Source organism: Lynx rufus, unplaced genomic scaffold (assembly GCF_022079265.1).
Source record: "Lynx rufus isolate CCGP_SWC_20201006 ecotype Redwood Valley unplaced genomic scaffold, mLynRuf1.p SCAF_7, whole genome shotgun sequence".
Lineage (NCBI taxonomy): Eukaryota > Metazoa > Chordata > Mammalia > Carnivora > Felidae > Lynx > Lynx rufus.
Genome location: NW_025814889.1, coordinates 25,071,076 through 25,091,648, shown reverse-complemented (window position 1 = coordinate 25,091,648; position 20,573 = coordinate 25,071,076). Strand labels below are relative to the sequence as shown.

The 20,573-nt window shown below is 38.1% G+C and overlaps 1 protein-coding gene across 1 annotated transcript; it reads left to right on the top strand.

Moving 5' to 3' along the window:
- The first annotated feature begins 124 nt into the window (after nt 1–124).
- On the top strand, nt 125–19,956 carry LOC124501825 (patched domain-containing protein 3). Its single transcript, XM_047066306.1, is given in 4 exon segments — nt 125–892; nt 1,807–1,928; nt 15,979–16,124; nt 18,739–19,956. Coding segments are annotated over 4 exon segments (1,605 nt in total). The 3' UTR covers nt 19,308–19,956.
- The last annotated feature ends 617 nt before the right edge of the window (nt 19,957–20,573 follow it).

The window sequence follows — 20,573 nt, the reverse complement described above, 5'->3', positions numbered from 1 at the left end:
AAGACAGGAACCCGAGATGACCTGGGCTTCGGGGCAGTTGCCAGAGCCCTCTGGGGCGCCCCATTCACATCTGGTGTCAGTGAGGGGGGATTCCTTGCTGCCTGCATATCCGTCGGAAAACCGGATGTCTGAGAGACCCCCTTGCCACACCGACTGTCTGGAGGCGCCCCTCTCCTGCGTCTTCCGAAGGCTGGGATGCGAAGTGGGCGCGCACCCCTGGATCTTCCTGCTGGTGCCCATGGTGCTGATGGCCGCTCTGGGCACCGGTTTGATTTACCTGCCCAAGGATGTAGAAGAAAACTTCGAGGAGCAGTACACCCCAATAGGGAGCCCGGCCAAGGCCGAGAGGCGTTTTGTGCAGAAACACTTCACCGCCAACGACTCTTATGGCTTCTCCATCTCCAGGAAGAGCACCGAGGTCAATTTCGCTTGTATTCTAGCGGTCTCCAACACGACCTCCCTGCTAGAACCAGCAATCTTATCAGAAGTTAGTAAAGTGGATGACGTGATCCAGGATCTGTATGCGATGGGGGAAAACGGAACCCAGATCAACTACAATCAGGTGTGTGCCAAGCACCAGGGTCTCTGCGTGCCTTCCAACCCACTCCTGTATGCCTGGCAGATGAACAGGGACCTCGACCTGAGAAATGTCACGTTCCCAATCTACAACCACACCGGTCAGCCCATCTACCTGGCTGGCACCATTGGAGGAACCTTCTTAGGCGAGAGGATGGGAATGAACCAGTTACTCCTGGAAGCCAAAGCTGTGAGGTTGCTCTACTACCTGAAAACTGAGGATCGAGAGGACAACGAGCGTAGTAAGAAATAGTTGATCCATTTCCTGAACCAATTTAGCAACATTGAAAAGCGTCTGGCCTTGAAGAGGATCCAGGTATCTGGTGGCTGAGTTTTATAGGGAGGGTTTATAGGCTGAGTTTTATAGACCGGGAGAAGGTCGGAGGGGTAAGAACATGTTTTCCAAGTAGTAGCACTCCTGGATTATTTGATGGAGTCCTTGACTTGCAGCTGGGAGTGCTCTACTCTGTTTGGCACTTAATCCAACTTCCTTAATCTCACACACCAAAGGATGCCACACAGCATAAATCCTTAATAATATTCTGGTGGAAAACACAAATCCTACATCCTTAAGGTAGGTCTGCTCAGGGCAGACATTGATCATCAGGTTTTCCAGTCAAATTACTTTAAAATCCTTACTGTCAAAGTCTTTGCTATTTTGGGGAACCCCCTGAAATGTGTTTGGAGTTCATTTGAATAAAAGCAACAAACTTTTAAGAAGTTCCACGGCATTATTGAAAAGAGAATTAGCTCACCATTTACCAAGTAAGTTATATAGCCTAGTGCTAGGCACATGCTAGCTATTCTGTAACTAATAGTTGTGAATAAGCCTGGTCAAAGTGAGACAACTGTTGGAAAAATACCAGATCCTTCTGAAATATCGATGAAATTAAAATAGTAAAAGACAACGACCTACTAAAATTTTAGAAAAAACCACAATTTCTGTAATTATGAATGGTTTCACAATCTTAGGTAGATCTCAGATTTTGTGTATTCAGGAGGTTTAAACCTTGGGTTTCTGAAAGAAACTTTAGAAAGCGTGCCACAGATTTGTGGGAAGAAGCACACTTATGTTAATCTTCTTTATTCTAAAATCATGATTCACATATTTTGATCTTTTACTAAATCTTAACATGTTTCAATCAGTAAGCTATAGTGTTTCAATAGGGTTTGTGACTCACACAAATATTGGAATGAAAAGTTATTTACTTGAGTAAATTTTTGTGGCAGGTGGTCTACTTTACATCAATTTCTAGACAACTGGAATTTGAAGCAACTTTGATGACAGTGATCCCTTCGTTTCACTTGGCATACCTTCTAATCATATTATTTTCAATCATATCATGCTACAGGTAAAATGGTTTCATTGTTTCTTAACTCTTTTTAATAGATATTTTTGGGTGGCAAAATACATATAATTGATATAAAATATGCCATTCTAATCATTTTAAGTGTATATTTCAGTGGCATTAATTACATTCACACTGTTGTGCAACCATCACAACTATCTGGGTTTTTTTCATTTTTATGTTTTTACGTTTATTTATTTTTGATAGAGAGAGACAGAGCACAAGTGGGGGAGGGGCAGAGAGAGAAGGAGACAGAATTGGAAGCAGGCTCCAGGCTCTGAGCTGTCAGCACAGAGCCCGCCGCGGGGCTCGAACCCACAAACTGGGAGATCATGACCTGAGCCGAAGTCGGATGCTTAATGGGCCACCCAGGTTCCCCACAACTGTCTGTTTCTAAATCTTTCCATCCCCCCAAACAGAAACTGTATAACCCTTAGGCAGTAACTCTCCATGGCCTCCCCCCAGTCCCGGCTAACCTTCATCTACTTTCTATCTCTATGAATTTGCTTATTCTAGAGATTTCATATAAGCGGAATCACACAATATTTGTACTTTTGTGACTGGCTTATTTCACTTGGCATAATGTTTTCAAGGTTCCTCTATATCCTAGCACGTATCAAAACTTCATTCATTTTTATGACTGGTATTTCACCGTATACATACAGCACTGTTTGTTTATACACTTAACTGTTGATGGGCGCTTGGAATGTTTCCACTTTTTGGCTTTTGTGAATAATGCTGCAGCGAACATTGATGTACAAATATTTTCTTGAGCTCCTGTTTTCGATTATTTTCAGTATATACCTGGGAATTGAATTGGTGGGTGGTGTGATAATTCTATGTTCAGTTCTTTGAAGAACCACCAAATCCTACCAGCAATGTATAAAGGTTCCAATTTCTCCGCATCCTTACCAACACTTGTTTTTTGTGTTATTGATAATAGTGAACTTTTTTTGTTGTTGTTGTTGTTGTTGTTGTTGTTTTAATTTTTTTTTCCACGTTTTATTATTTATTTTTGGGACAGAGAGAGACAGAGCATGAACGGGGGAGGGGCAGAGAGACAGGGAGACACAGAATCGGAAACAGGCTCCAGGCTCTGAGCCATCAGCCCAGAGCCTGACGCGGGGCTCGAACTCACGGACCGTGAGATCGTGACCTGGCTGAAGTCGGACGCTTAACCGACTGCGCCACCCAGGCGCCCCATAATAGTGAACTTAATAGTGACAAAGTGTGGTTTGATTTACATTTCCCTAATTACTAATGATCTTAAGTATCTTTTCATGTGTTTATTGGCCATATGTACATCTTTGGAGAAATGTCTATTCAAGTCCTTTGCCCATTTTTTAATTTGGTTGTCTTTTTGTTTTTGAGTCCTGTTGTTGGTGAGTACTTTGTATATTTGGTTTTAAGCTTATTTTTTTTATTTCGAGAGAGAAGAAATATGAATGGGGGAGGGTCAGAAAGAGAGGAGAGAGAGAGAATCCCAATCAGGCTCCATACTGCTAGCACAGAGCCTGATGTGGGGCATGAACCCACAAACCGTGAGATCATGACCTGAGCTGAAGTCGGATACTCAACTGACTGAACCACCCAGTCACCTCAGTATTTTGTATGTTTTAAATATTAAACCTTTATCAGATATATGATTTATAAATATTTTCTCCCACTCTGTGTATTATCTCTTCACTTTCTTGATAATGTCTTTAATGCACAAGAGTTTTTAATTTTGATGAAATCCACTTTATCTTATTTTTTCTTTTGCTATACACTTATATCTAAGAATCCATTGACAAGTTCAATGTCATGCACATTTGCCCTGTGTTTCCTTCTAAGAGTTTTATGGTTTTAGCCCTCATATTTAGGTTGTTGATCAATTTTTAGTTCACTTTTGTATATGTAGTGTGAGTAGGGGTTTAACTTCATTCTTGTGCATGGAAATCCATGTGGAAATCCATGTTTCCATGTTGATTGCTGGAAATCCAGTTTTCCAGGTCCCATGTGATGAACAGACTGTTCTTTCCCAGTTGATTGCACTTGGCATCCTTGTAAAAAATCAATTGGTTGTAGATGTATGGGTTTATTTCTGGACTCTAAATTATATGCATGAGCCTACATGTCTGTTGATGTGCCAGTACCACACTGTTTTGATTCCTGTAGCTTTGTTATGAGTTTTGAAATCTGGAAATCTCAGTCCTCCAATTTTTATCGTCTTTCTCATGATTATTTTGGATATCTAGGACTCCTTGCAATTCCATATGAATTTGAGGGTTGACTTTTCCATTTCTGGGGTGGGGGGAAGGTCATTGAAATTTTGATAAAGATTGTGTTGAATCTGTAGGTTGCTTTAAGTGAGATTAACATTTTAACAATACTGTCTTCCTCCCCGTGAACTAAGGTTGTATTTCCATTAATTTAGGTCTTCTTTAGTTTCTTTCACTAAATTTTTGTAGCTTTCTGTCTTTCACCTCCTTGGTTAAATTTCTTTCTAAATATTTTATTCTTTTAGACATTAAATGGAATTGCTTTTTTCATTTCATTTTTGGTGGTTCATTGCACGTATATAGAAACACAACTGGTATTTGTGTGTTGATCTTGTATCCTGCACCTTTGCTCAATTTGTTTGTTAACTCTATTAGTTTTATTGTGGTTTCTTTGGAATTTTCATATATAGAATCATGTAATCTGTGAAAAGGGATAGTTATACTTCTTCATTTCCATTTTGAATTCCTTTTATTTCCATTTCTTATTTAATTCCTCTGGATAGCACTTCCACTTCAATGTCAAGTGTCATTGGTGAAAGTGGGCATCTTTATCTTGTTCCTGATTTTGAAGGGAAATCTTTCACTCTTTCACTTTTGATTATATTGTTAGATATTCAGTATAATGGTCCCTATCATTTTGAGGAAGTTCCTTTCTATTCCTTGTTTTTGAGGGTTTTTTTTTAATCATAATTGGGTGTTGGATTTTGTCAAATGCCTTTTTTGCATCTATTGAGATGATCATGTAGATTTTATCCTTTGTTCTATTAGTGTGATATGTTACTTGATGATTTTTCCCATGTTGAACAACTCTTGCATTCCTGGGATAAATCCTAGTTGGTAATGATGTATAATCTTTTTAATGTGCTATTGAATTGGGTTTGCAGAATTTTATTAAGGACATTTGAATCTACATTCATAAGATATTGATCTATGGTTTTCTTCTTGTAATCTTTGTCTGGGATTGGTATCAGTGTATGTTGTTCTCATAGAATGAGTTAGGGAGTGTTTCTTCCTTTTCAACTTTTTGGAAGGACTTGAGAAGGATTGGTGTTACTTCTTCTTTACATGTTTAGTGAAATTTACCAGTGAAGCCAGCTGGTCTTAGACTTTTCTTTTTGGGTGGTTTTTGATTACTGATTCAGTCTTTTTACTTATTCAATGTCTGTTGAGATTTTCTATTTCATCTTGAGTCAGTTTAGATCATTTATGTGTTTCTAGAAATTTGTGCATTTCAAACAGTTTATTGGCACAAGTTTATAGTATTCTTTATTTTTTAATGTTTATTTATTTTTGAGAGAGAGTGCACAAGAGGGAAGAGAGGTGGCCGGGGGGTGGGGGCAGAGGATCCAAAGTGGGCTCTGCACTGACAACAGTGAGCCCCATGCGGGGCTCAAAACCATCAACCGTGAGATCATGACCTGAGACGAAGTAGGAGCTCAACCAACTGAGCCACCCAGACAACCCTATAGTGTTCTTTTATAATCCTTTCTATTTCTCTAAGGTTAGTAGTAATGTCTTCAATTTCATATCTGATTTAGTTATTTCTATCTTCTTTTTTCTTTGTCACTCTAGATAAAACTTTATCAAGTTGTTGATCTTTTTAAATAACCAATTTTTGGCTTTGTTGGTTCCCTCCATTGTTTTTCTAGTCTCCATTGCATATATCTCTATTCTAATCTTTTCATTTCCTTCCTTGTTAGCTTTGGTTTTGTTTTGTTTTATTTTGTTTCTATTTCTGCAAGATGTCTAGTACCATAAGGTGATTGAAGACCTTTGTGTTTCTTTTTAATGTAGTATAAATTTACCTATGAGCACTGGTGTTGTTACATCCTGTAAGTTATGTTTTGCTGTGTGTTTATTTTCATTTGTTGCTGAGTATTTTCTAATTTCCCTTGTGATTTATTCTTTGACCCACTGGTTATTTGATAGTGAGTTGCTTGATTTCCATACATTTTGAATTATCCAGTTTTCCCTCTATTATTGATTTGTAGCTTCATTCCATTGTTGGTTGAAAAGATACATTGGGTAATTTCAATATTTTTACATTTTCAGACTTGTTTTGTGACCTAACATATGATCTATTCCAGAGAATGTTTCATGTTCACTTGAGAATAATGTATATTCTTCTATCATTGGGTTGAGTGTTGTATATATCTCTGTAAGGTCTAATTTATTTAGTGTTGTCCATTTCTTCTGTTTCCTTATAGATTATTGGCCTAGATGTTTTATACATTATTGAAAGTGGCATATTGTATCTTCCATCTATTTCTGTCTACAAGTCTGTTAATATTTGTTTAATTTTTGGGTCTCTATTGGCAGTGAATGTATGTTTGTAGATGAATCTTATTGATGAATTGTTCTTTTTATCAATTTAAAATGCCCTTCTTTGTCTCTTTTAACAGTTTTTAAAATAAAATCTATTTCATCTTATAGAAGTATATTCAATCCTGCCCTCCTTTGGTTATATTTATATGGAATATCTTTCTCCATCCTTTAGCTTTCAATCTATTTATGTCTTTGGGTCTATAATGAGTCTCTTGTAGACAGCATATAGTTGAATCATGTTATTTTATCCATTCTGTCAATTTCTACCCTTTTATTCAAGAGTTTAATCCATTTACATTTAAAATAACTGCTGACAAGGAAGGACTTCTGCTATTTTGCTATTTGTATTCTGTGTATCATACAGTTTTTTCGTCCCTCACTTCATCCATTATGCCTTCTTCTATGTTTAGTTTCTATTTTTCTAATGAGTTGTTTGATTCTCTTCTCATTTCCTTTTGCAATGATTTTGTGAGATTTTCTTTATGGTTACCATGGAGATTCATATAATTCTAAGTTTAAAACAATCTACATTAAACTGATACCAACTTAACTTCAAAAACACACAAATCTGCTGCTTCTATACACCTCTGTCCCCCACTCTTTATGTTGTTGTTGTCACAAATTATGTCTTTATACACTCTATGCCCAATAACAGAGTTATAATTATTTTTATGTTCTAAATTCTGTAGGTAATAAAATGTAGGATTATAAATCAAAAATATAATAATACTTGCTGTTATATTTGACCAAGGCCTATGTTTCCTCATATGACTTAGCATTACTTTTTATTGTTCTTTCTATTCAGCCTGAAGGATTCCTTTTATCATCTCATATAGGGCAGGTCTAATTAACAAGCCTGCTTAGCTCTTGTTTATCTGGAATGTCTTAATTTCTCCTTCATTTTTGAAGGACAGTTTTGATGAATACAGAATTTTCCGTTGATGTTTTTTTTTCTTTAAGCACTATAAATATCCCACTTTCTCCTTGCCTCCATGGTTTCTAATAAACAATCAGCTTTTATACTTATGAAGGGTCCCTTATATTTGGTGAGTTGCTCCTCTCTCAGTGCTTCCAAGACTCTCTTTGCCTTTGGCTTTCAATGATTTGATTATAATGTTCTCAGTCTGGGTCTTTTTGAGTTCATCCTATTTGAACTTCATTAAGGTTCTTGGATTTGTAGCTTCATATCTTCTACCAAATTTGGGAAGTTTTCAGCCATTATTTCTTTAAATATTCTTCCTGCCTCCTTTTTTTTTTTAATTTTTTTTTTTAACGTTTATTTATTTTTGAGACAGGGAGAGACAGAGCATGAACGGGGGAGGGTCAGAGAGAGGGAGACACAGAATCCGAAACAGGCTCCAGGCTCTGAGCTGTCAGCACAGAGCCCGACGCAAGGCTCGAACTCACGGACTGCAAGATCATGACTTGAGCCAAAGTCGGCCGCTCAACCGACTGAGCCACCCAGGCGCCCCCTGCCTCCTTTTCTCTCTCTCCTGGAACTCCCATAATGTGTATGTTGATCTACTGGCTGGTAGACCCACAGATCTCTGAGGTTCTTCTCACTTTCTTCATCCTTTTTTCTTTCTGTCTCTTAGACTCCATACATTTCAATTGTCCTATTTTCAGTTCGCTGATTCATCTGCCTATTAGACCTACTGTTGAATGCCTCTAGTGTTTTTGGGTTTGTTTTCTGTCATTTCAGTTACTGTAGTTTTCAGTTCCAGAATTTCTGTTTGGTTCCTTTAAAAAATTTCTACCTCTTTATGTTATTATTTTGCTCATACATTGTTTTTCTTATTTTCTTGTCAGAGCTCTTCTTTAGCTCTGTAAGCATATTTAGAAAAGTGTTTATAGTCTTTGTCTAGTAAGTCCTAGCTCTGTCTTTCCTCAAGGATGATTTCTGTCTATTTATTTTGTTTCACACATATTTTGAACCACACTCTCCTCTATCTTTATATATCTTGTGATTTGTTGTTGGTGGTGGTGGTGGTTGTGTAGAAAACTGGACATTTGGCTAACTGGAAATCAGATTCCACCTTCCCCAGGGTTTTCTGTTGTTTCCCTATGTGTTTATTTAAGATTAGTGGTCCATTTTCTTTGTGATTTTCCGAAACTATTATTGAAAGACTGTAATTTTTGTTTTTTGTGGTCACTGAAGTTTCTGTACCTTAGCTAGTGTTTTGACATAGATTTCCTTGGATGCCAGGAGCTCTCCCAGTGTTTGCAAAATGGTTCTGTGCCTGGAACCTCCAACACTTACCAAGGCTTACACTGTACCTAGGGATCAGCCCTAGGTGAAAGCTTAGGGTCTTCTTAGGTCTTTTCTGAGCGTACATCTTGCCCTGGGTAATTTTCTAAATTCCCCAGTATAACTGAGTGCTTTTTAATATCCTAAATTCCCAGAGAAATGCTCCTCATCTTTTTCCATTGGCAGTCTTTTGTATTTTTGAGCTATAATCTTTTGCTCTATGCACATGAGGTTTGTTAATTCAACTTGTGGTGTTTCCAGCTTTCTCAACCTGAGTTTTGAGTTAGACAAAACAGAGGAGTGCCTTGCATCAGTCCTTCAGGTAGTCCCCAAATAGGTTAGAACAGACATATAAAATATTTTAGGAATAATCTCTGCTCTGCTTCCTCCAAAAACAGGGAAATGGCTCCATCATGGTAACATGAGCTGTTACCACTTTAAGATCCCTGCTGTCTTAGGGACAGTTTGGGACTGGGGCCACTTTAACACATCTGCCACATTATGATCACTGCCACTTTAAGACTACTATCACACTGGAGAGGGAGACAGGGCATGTAAAGTCACTATAAAACATTCCTACTATTTTGAAGTACTCCCCTGATTTTCTTTCATTTAGCACTTGCTTAGTTGCTGTAAGCTTTTGACTGCTTTCCAGAGTTCACAGAATTCTGAAAATATATGCCCGTTTTTCTATATTTCTTTGTCGGGATGAGACTTGGGAAATTCCTACTCCATGTTTTGCTGACATCCAGCACTAAACTCTTATTTTTTAAACTTTCTTTTCTCCCCACCCCCCACTAGCAATAGTGTGCAATCAGATGGAATAGTAAAAAGAAATAAATAAATTATGGCCAGTTTTGTTTGATTTGACATATGTTTTTTACTTTACATATTGTGCCAATTGTGACTAATTGTTCCATTTGGAAGCAGATATGCTGATAGAATTAAATAAGTCCATATTTCTGTATAAATTTGAACTAGTACTTTTAACTATATAAAAAATTAATCTCTAATTTAATTGACTTGGGTGTCCCCATTGTTCGGATGTGGGGTTTACCTTGTTAAGCACTTAAAAATTGTTATCTAGGCATTAGGGTTAGTTTGGGCTCTTGTAATCAGAAAGCTAAAATATTGAAAATATCAGCAAACACCAGTATTTAGTTTTAGAAGTAACCCCATAGAATATATTAATTGAGTGATTCTCACAGCAGAGTTCCAGAGAGGACTCTACACCTACTTATTCTGAAGCCACCTATTGAATCAAGTCTCTGGGGTTTCAGTCTGAAAATCTATATTTCAAAAATGTCTTTAGTTGATTCTCCTGTATAGGTGGGTTTGGGAGCAAATGATATAATTCAACTCTCTAGGTTTTAAGGTAGAGAAAAATAAGGCCCCAATAGGTAGAGCGAGTTAACCATGATGGGTATCTCGTTAGAGTTAATAAACTACCTCGCAACTTTGTTATTTTGGAAACAAAGACCACATTCCCTAGTAAACAAACAAAATCAAAAAACTAAGAAGGAAGGGTGAGAGGGAGGGAGGGAGAAAATAGGGGAGGAAGGATGGGAAGGAAAAAAGACCAAATTCAGGCTTGTTAAAGTCATTAGAGTATAAAAATAATGTTAACCTAGTGTGGAATCTCCAAGGTACCAACAATTGGCTTGACAAAACTTTCCTACTAGGTAGTTGGTTCTGAATATACAAATTTATATCAATTCTTGCTTATCTTTACTAATAATTATGGACAGTAGTACAGCAAATCTTATACTGAAGGCAATTAGAAAATGATTTTTTTAGTCTTTATTTAATTTGAAAGAGAGAGCATGGTTGAGTGAGCAGAGGAGAGGCAGAGAGAGAGGGAGAGAAGGAATCCCAAGCAGGCTCTTCGCTGTCAGAGCAGAGCCCGACACAGGGCTTGAACTCACAAACCAGGAGATCATGACCTGAGCCGAAACCAAGAGTCGGATGCTTAACTGACTGAGCCAGCCAGACACCCTTAGAAAATGATTTATATTTATTTGTCTTTGAAGACTTTATGTTTATGTAACCAGAATATGAAACACATAGGACTCATGAGGTATAAACATAATGCAACTTTATTTTTGTCTCGCTTTGTTCCCTTTAAGTTTTGTAGGTAAGAGCAAGTTCTTCCTCTGCCCCATGAAAACTCAGACAGGCCATGTGACTTTTGTGGTCATTAGTAGGTAGGACAAAATCCTCCAGTCAGAGTTCAAATGTCCATGTCCACGTCCATGTCCATGTAATAAACAAAATTGGTAACTTGATTTAAAGTTAAGGTGCCCTCCAGCACCCTTTGCTAGAGCATGCTGCATGGGATAGCCCTTAATGGAGAGAAAGGAGCTTACCAGTTCTCTTCTTCTTTTTTTTTTCTGAATATAATTTATTGTCAAGTTAGCTAACATACAGTATAGTCCTGGCTTCTGGAATAGATTCCCATGATTCATCACTTAACATACAACACCCAGTGCTCATCCCAGCAAGTGCCCTCCTCAATGCCCATTACCGATTTTCCTCCCCAGAGAAATCAAGCCTCAGTTCTCTGTATTTAAGAGTCTCTTATGGTTTGCCTCCCTCTCTGTTTGAAATGATTTTTTACCCTTCCCTTCCCTCATGGACTTCTGTTAAGTTTCTCAGATTCCACATATGAGTGAAAACATATATCTGTCTTTCTCTGACTGACTTATTTCTCTTAGCATAATACCCTCCAGTTCTATCCACATTGTTGCAAATGGCAAGATTTCATTCTTTCTCATTGCCAAGTAGTATTCCATTGTATATATAAACCACATCTTCTTTTTTAAATGTTTTAAATTTAATTTATTTTTTAAAATTTACATCCAAGTTAGCATATAGTGCAACAATGATTTCAGAAGTAGATTCTTTAATGCCCTTACCCATTTAGCCCATCCCCCCTCCCACAACTCCTCCTACAACAGTAATCCTCTGTTTGTTCTCCATATTTAAGAGTCTCTTATGTTTTGTCCCTCTCCCTGTTTTTGTATTATTTTTGCTTCCCTTCCCTTATGTTCATCTGTTTTGTATCTTAAAGTCCTCATATGAGTGAAGTCACATGATATTTGTCTTTCTCTGACTAATTTTGCTTAGCATAATACCCTCTAGTTCCATCCACGTAGTTGCAAATGGCAATATTTCATTCTTTCTCATTTCCAAGTAGTATTCCATTGTATATATAAACCACATCTTTTTTATCCATTCATCAGTTGATGGACATTTGGGCTCTTTCTGTATTTTGGCTATTGTTGATAGCACTGCTATAAACATTGGGGTTCATGTGCCCCTATGAATCAGCACTCCTGTATCCTTTGGATAAATTCCTATAGTGCTACTTCTGGGTCATAGGGTAATTCTGTTTTTAATTTTTTGAGGAACCTCCACATTGTTTTCCAGAGCAGCTGCACCAATTGTGCATTCCCACCCACAGTGCAAGAGGGTTCCCATTTCGCCACATCCTTGCCAACATCTGTTGTTTCCTGAGTTGTTAATTTTAGCCACTCTGGTGTGAGGTGGTATCTCACTGTGGTCTTGACTTGTATTTCCCTGATGATGAGTGACGTTGAGTATCTTTTCATGTGTCTGTTGGCCATCTGGATGCCTTCTTTGGTCTAATCATGTCTTCTGGCTATTTCTTCACTGGATTATTTCAGGTGTTGAGTTTGGTAAGTTCTTTATAGATTTTGGATAATAAGCCTTTATGTTATATGTCATTTGCAAATATCTTCCCCCATTCTGTTGGTTCGCCAGCCCTCTTCTATCCCTTCTCTTCCTGCTTCCCATCTTGCTAAGTTAGTTGGAGCATGTCCAAGGAGAAAAAGAAAAGGAAGAGGGAAATCCTTAAGGCACAGCTGCTGCCATGATGCTTCAATACGTGCCTTCTCTAGGCTTTAAAATAAAACCAATTCTCCTTTGAATGTGTTTGTAAATTCCTAGGACATCTCCCACTCCTACCTCTCTGTTAGCACTGAGAATCTCTTATCTCTGGTCTGGACAACAGCCTCCTAGACAGTCCCTAAGACATTGCCCATGCTGCCTGACTCATTTACACTTACATATGAAGGTTATCCTTGCACATATGCATTTACCTCACACAGAAGCCTTATTTGCACCTGTTTTAGGGTTCCGTATTTATTGTCTGATTGTGAAGTCATATGAACAAACTTTTTCAAGTATATGCTCTAGCTTGAACCTCATTCTACAGCAAGTAGTGGTATATTGATCTTCTTGACTCCTTCAAAATTGTCTCACATTTTGGACATGACAACATTTACACCAAATATTAGATCTGTTTCTGAAACAAGCTTGAAAATCTTTCCCTTCTCAAATACACTGTAAACTGTTGTTTACTTATGAGAAACATCATTACCTTTGAAGGAAGATGTGGATCTCTTACCAAACATATAGATTGTTGTCTAAGTATAATAAGTTCTAATTTAGCCCTTCCCTGTCAGGTAAATAAAACATTCAGAAGGTTGGCCATCTTGCTGCCTGCACTGGAGTCATATGGGGAAGGTTTTAGACATAAAGATTCTGCAGCTTCCCTACCAACCTACTGAATCAGGATCTGCATAGCCAGGTTCCAGGAGATCTAAAGTTCTAAGACTTCCCTAGGTCATTCTGATAAACTGCTTAAAACAAAATCCTTCTCAGGGGTGCCTGGGTGGCTCTGTCAGCTAAGCGTCTTGACTCTAGGCTTCGGCTCAGGTCATGATCTCGTGGTTCACGGGTTTGAGCCCCACTTCGGGTTCTGCGCTGACAGTGTGGAGCCTGCTTGCCATTCTCTCTCTCTGTCTCTCTCTGTCAGCCTCTCTCTCTCAAGAGAAATGAACTTAAAAAAAAAATCTTTCGGGGCTGGGTGGCGCAGTCGGTTAGGCGTCCGACTTCAGCTCAGGTCACGATCTCGCGGTCCGTGAGTTCGAGCCCCACGTCAGGCTCTGGGCTGATGGCTCAGAGCCTGGAGCCTGTTTCCGATTCTGTGTCTCCCTCTCTCTCTGCCCCTCCCCCGTTCATGCTCTGTCTCTCTCTGTCCCAAAAATAAATAAACGTTAAAAAAAAAATTAAAAAAAAAAATCTTTCTTGGAGACCGGAATATCTGCAAGTGTATTCACCAAACTCCTACAGTGTTCCATCTTCAAATCTTTCCTTCCATTGTGTATTGCACATTAAAGATCGTTTAGACAAAGTCAACTCAGCATGTAGTCAAAATAAAGTCACTATAGGCAATAATATACTTCACTCCCTCCCTTACATCTGAAAATTTTATACCAAAAAATCCAGAGACTTGAAAGATGGAATGTCATATGTAACTCATTCATCTTTCTGATTTCAAAGTTCATCTTTGTTACTTTCTTATTTCAAACTGCTATAAACCAACATTGTTGTTTTAAGAAAGTATTAATTACAATCAAATTTTATTCTAACAAGCAATTTTACTTTTGCTCTGGAATTTTGCACATGTGGTTGGTTTGGGGCCCTGAGTTTAACTCATAGCACTGGTGTGTTGAAAAAATAAAACCATGGTGTAGAAATTTTTTGCAGAATAAGAAAGTTTAGCTATTTTACTGTTGTCTGGCCTAAAGGTCATGGTCATGTTGCTGTATTAGAATCAGTGCTTCTGTTTCCATAGTTGACTCTCCTAGTCTTCAATCCAAACTTAGTTTCTCTCTCCTCCTAAAAATATCTAGAGACAAGTATAAGTCATTGTTTTGAAGCAGTTAACAAAAAAAGCAAAATATAAAACCAGAGGTGGTTGTCAATATTTTCAAATGTAATATTGTGGTTATTGGGTAGGTAAAGTGCTGAATCCATACTTTAAAATGCTGCCTATATATTCCCATTTTTGTTGGTCCAGCAAAGAAAAAGGCACAGGCTGTGTTATTAAAAATGGACTAGAGGGGCACCTGGGTGGCTCAGTTGCTTAAGTGTCTGACTTTGGCTCAGGTCATGATCTCATTGTTCATGGGTTCAAGCCCCACATCAGGCTCTGCACTGGTAGTGTGGAGCCTGTTTGGTAGTCTCTCTCTCTCTCTGCCTCTCCCCCACTTGTGCTCTCTCTCTCTCTCAAAAATAAATAAGTAAACTTAACATTTTTTAAACATGTATTTTTGAGAGAGAGAGAGAGAGAGAGAGAGAGAGAGAGAGAGAGTGAGAGAGTGAACAGGGGAGGGGCAGAGAGAGGGGAAACAACAAATCCAAAGCAGCTCCCAGCTCCAAACCATCAGCACAGAGCTGAACATGGGGCTCAAACCCACAAACCGTGAGATCATGACCTGAGCCAAAGTCAGTTGTTTGACTGAGCCACCCAGGCGCCCCATAAATACTTTTTTTAAAAAATGGACTACATTTCTTTTTTTTTTTTAATTTTTTTTTAACGTTTATTTATTTTTGAGACAGAGAGAGACAGAGCATGAATGGGGGAGGGTCAGAGAGAGAGGGAGACACAGAATCTGAAACAGGCTCCAGGCTCTGAGCTGTCAGCACAGAGCCCGACGCGGAGCTCGAACTCACGGACCGCGAGATCATGACCTGAGCCGAAGTCGGCTGCTTAACCGACTGAGCCACCCAGGCGCCCCCAAAATGGACTACATTTCTAATTCTTTTGTAATTAGTAGCAACTTTCCTAGAGCCCGCTTCACCAGTAGACAAGAATCCTGAAAACGTTTTAGGAGAAGACTTTCATACATTTTGTTAATCACAATACATATTGAACTGGTTTTGAAATTCAAGAGCTGTTTAGAATTGCATCTATGGCTACTTGGAGTCAAGGGTGGGTGAAAAGAGCACTGAATATGGATACTTTCTCTGCTAGAGCTTGCCCTCCCTTTGCTGTTGTATTCCATTTATACCCTTTGAAGATCAGGGTGTAATTAACCATCTGAAGTATTTGGTATATCTTTATGGCTCTGAACTGGTGGTGAATGAATTTGTGCTTGCCCAGCCGCAGAAGAATTGCTCAGAAGTTTGGTAAAAGTACTGATTCACAGCTTTTCTGTTCTCTCCGCCCTTTTTCCCACTTGGTCTGGGACAGTATCTGGGAATTAAAGGTCTTCAGCAGACAGGTATGGGAATTATTGCCCAAGAGCTTTCTGAACAGATGTCCAAGTCGAGAATGTTATAAACTGATGGAATTTCAGTGTGGAAGCTACCACCACAAATTCCATGATTTCTCCCTCCAAATGTACAGGTGTGACTGTGTACGAAACAAAATGTGGGCTGCAACCTTTGGAATGATTTCTGCTGCCTTGGCAGTGGTGAACGGCTTTGGCCTGATGTTGTACATTGGGGTGCCATTGGTGATCATAGTTGCAAATTCACCATTTCTTATTCTAGGTGAGTAAAACCAAATGTGAAGCTACACATTGTGTATGTGGGGGTATGGGGTAGATAAGGGAAGGAATTTATGTTAGATTAAGCAAAATAATTATATTCAGGTGGCTCCACAGATCCAAAATGAGGTGACAGGAGAGAAGAAAATCAACTTGAAGTGTGTGTGTTTAGAGGCAGAAAAATCTAGTACCCCAAATAGAAAAACAGAGACAAGAGACATGAACAGGCAGTTCACACATACACACACACACACACACACACACACATCCAAAATCCAAACTATAAATCACTGGAAGTAGAGGGAAAAAATAATTTGACTTCTCAATTAATGAATGGATGCAAATTAAACCAAAAGTGAGATACCTTGTCTTCTTATTAAATTAATAAATATTAGCAAGAGTGAAGATATGAGGAAGGTTGTATATAAATGAATACTCATTCTCCTGGGAGAAAATTATAAATTGTTACACACTTTTTTAAATCCAATTTTGCAACAAATCAAAAGATTTAAACATCAAACAGCAAATATCTTTGGCTTAGCAATTCCATTTTTAGAAATTTGTCTTAACAATTAGACAAGTGCTCAAAGAGCAGAACGAGTATGTTCATTTCAGCATTATTTAGAACAGAAAAGTTTTGAAAACCTAATTCAATATCAACATGGGATTGGTCAACTCAAACACAGCATACTAATACTTTTGAATCATATTCAGTCTTCAAAAGGAGGTAGATATATAATGTTAAATGGAAAATGCTGGCTATGAAACCAGGTGTTTGAAATAGAGAGATACAGTTATATGTACATATTTGTATAGAGCAAATTCTGGATGGATATACATAAAAATGCAGGGTGGAATTACTATTGTTTATACTTTTTCTCTGCATTTTCATGTACTTCCAGAATTTATTTTACAATAAGCATGAAAAACAAAGGTGTTTATATTATATTTTATTTTTTTAATTTAAAGAGATACCAATTATTTATTTTTTGTTAAATTTATTGTCAAATTGGTTTCCATACAACACCCCGTGCTCATTCCAACAGGTGCTCTCCTCAATGCCCATCACCCACTTTCCCCTCTCCCCACCCCCCATCAACCTTCAGTTTGTTCTCAGTATTTAAGAGTCTCTTATGGTTTGCCTCCCTCCCTCTCTGTAACTTTTTTCCCCTCCCCCCTCCCCCATCGTCTTCTCTGAAATTACTCAGGATCCACATAGGAGTGAAAACATATGGTATCTGTCCTTCTCTGCCTGACTTACTTCACTTAGCATAATACCCTCCAGTTCCATCCACGCTGCTGCAAACGGCCAGATTTCATTCATTCTCATTGCCAAGTAGTATTCCACTGTATATATAAACCACATCTTCTTTATCCATTCTATATTTTAGAAAGTAAGGAACTTGGAAGGAATAGTATTTGGTTTCCATGGGGAGACCATGGAAAAGCTGTTTGCTGGATGTCAACTTATTTACTCTAACTCTTCAGGACCCACCTACCTAGTACACACCCACGCTTAGTCACTCAGTATTCCCCACAGCCATAAATAACTATAGTTAAAGTGTACATAATTGATTTAATATAAACCAGTACTGAATAGTCCGTGTGTACATAGGAGTGTGTGTGTGTGTGTGTGTGTGTGTGTGTGTGATTTAAGCAACTCAAGAAGTGTTCAAGGACAATTTCTGAATAAGTTTCTATAAATCACAAAACTAGTTTTTCAATACCTAATACATATCAAGAGTTCATTCCTGGTCCCTAGTACTTCTGATTCTTCCCTTTTGTGCTGCTGAGCCCAAGTGAAATCCTCAAAGCTGGTAAGCCATGGGATGTCAGGATGCAGTTTATGACAGAATGTTTAGACTTGTGTCAATACAGATTCTTCTGTCTTCTTGATCATACCCGTAAAACATCAGAGGCAAAGTTGCAATTCCCGGTACCCTCCCATGTAATCCATGCACAAGATCCCCCCAAATTGAAATTAGATCAGCATTTTATTGCAGTTAATTTCCTTATTTATTTTATTGAGTTTGCATCAATATACATGGAAACAAAGGTATACATGAGTGAAAGTAGTGTCAACTCTAGTAGAAATCTTGAGAGAGGTGAAAACATTGCTGGTTAGATGCTAACTGTACAATAGATAAGTCCAGTTTATATTTTAAGCAACAGAATGTTGGCTTCGTGTGTTTGTGCATTCATTAAGATGGTTTATGAGAGAAAATGGTCTTTCAAGTCATCCAGTAGAATCAAAGATACAATGCTAATCCTGCTTCGACTAACACCTACAATAGGTTTCCTGACTCATCATTACAACACCCTAAATGAAGAGTAGGGGTAGAGTATCCTGTGCTATGTACAAATAGTAAGAGTATGAATAAAGCACAGAGTTATTACAGAGGAAGGGGTGAATTCTGTTGTGGATTCAGAAGCAACCAGAGAAAGTGACAGAGAAAGTAATAGTATCAAAGCGCAGATCAGGCAAGATAAATAAGACCTAAGAGATGGAAAAAGAAGATGCTTCGAGTTTATGTGTTTAATTTTTCATAGATATTCATATTTTAATATTAATATTAAATATTAAAGTTAATATTTAATATTCTTTGTTTTTTTAACAGGTGTTGGGGTTGATGGTATGTTTATAATGATTTCTGCCTGGTAGAAGACCAGCCTCATGGATAATATCAAACAGCGGCTGTCCAGTGTCTATTCCAAAGTGGCAGTGTCCATTACAATCACCACTATCGCCAACGTCCTGGCCTTCTATACAGGGATGATGACCTCTTTCAGGTCCGTACAATACTTTTGCATTTATACTGGAACAACCCTGTTCTTTTGTTATTTTTATAACATCACCTGTTTTGGAGCGTTTATGGCCCTGGATGGTAAAAGAGAAGTAGTCTGTCTACGCTGGTTGAAAAAGCCAGAAACTCCTGACCAAAAGTGTTCCTCATTTAAAAAGTCCTGCTGTGTCCCATGTGATTCTCTCCCAGATGAACAAGAAACTGATGTCCATCCAATGAATTTGTTCTTCAGAGACTATTTGGGCCCTTTTCTCACAAGCACTGAGTCCAAGTTTTTTGTAGTGCTTCTATACATTTTGTACATCATTAGTAGTATATATGGGTGTTTCCAAGTGCAGGAAGATGATGTTATTCCAGTTACGAAGCATAGCCAAAAAGTGTGAAATTCCCCTAATGGTGTACAACCCAGCATTCATATATTTTGATCAGTACACTGCAATATTAGAAAACACTGTTCGAAATGTCATTGTTGCATCCTCAACATGAACATAGGTTCATTGTTTCCTTATTGCTAATTCCTCCCCCACTATGTTCCTTGTGGGTAACTTTTGCTATTGCTTCTGTGATTGTGGGAGTAACAGGGTTCATGGCATTCTGGAATGTCAATCTTGATTCCATATCCATGATTAATCTTGTCATTTGTATAGGGTTTTCTTTCAATTTTTCTGCACACATTTCTTACACATTTGTTTCCAGTTCTAAGCCCTCAGTAAACCAAAAAATAATTGAGGCATTGTATCTGCTAGGCTACCCAGTGTTACAAAGTGCAGTTTCAACAGTAATAGGGGTGTGTGTTTTACCTGCAGCTAAAGCAGACATCTTCAGGACATTTTTTTAAGATTATGTTTCTTGTTATGGTATTTGGGGCTGCTCATGACCTAATTTTTATTCCAGTATTCTTAACCTTTTTTTGAAGGTTTGTTTGAATATCCACTAACAAATCAAAGACCAATTATAGAATTCCTGCTTGCCACAATCCAATCTGGTAAAAACACACTATTTGAAATAGTCAATAAACTAAAAACAAAGGCATGTTTCCTTGGCTTGGAAATCCATTTAAAAATGTTATTTAAAATATCCTAAGAAAAACTAATTAGTCTTACATTAAAATATCTTTACTAGGGGCGCCTGGGTGGCTCAGTCGGTTAAGCATCCGACTTCGGCTCAGGTCATGATCTCGCAGTCCATGAGTTCGAGCCCCGCGTCGGGCTCTGTGCTGACAGCTTTTGTTTCATTGTTAGAAGTTTATGCCTGGAGTTCAAGTATTTTATATACTATAATATAAATGGAATATTAATTTCATTATACTTCCTATATCATTATTATGTAAAAGTACAACTTATTATTAATCCTCCCAGTCTGGGGCTTTGTATGCCTTTTCTTTTTTTTTAATTTTTTTTTTAACGTTTATTTATTTTTGAGACAGAGAGAGACAGAGCATGAACGGGGGAGGGTCAAAAAAAAGAGAGGGAGACACAGAATCTGAAACAGGCTCCAAGCTCTGAGCCATCAGCACAGAGCCTGATGCGGGGCTTGAACTCATGAACCACGAGATCATGACCTGAGCTGAAGTCAGACGCTTAACTGACTGAGCCACCCAGGCGCCCCTGTATGCCTTTTCTTAATGGTGTATTTTGACAAACTGAAGT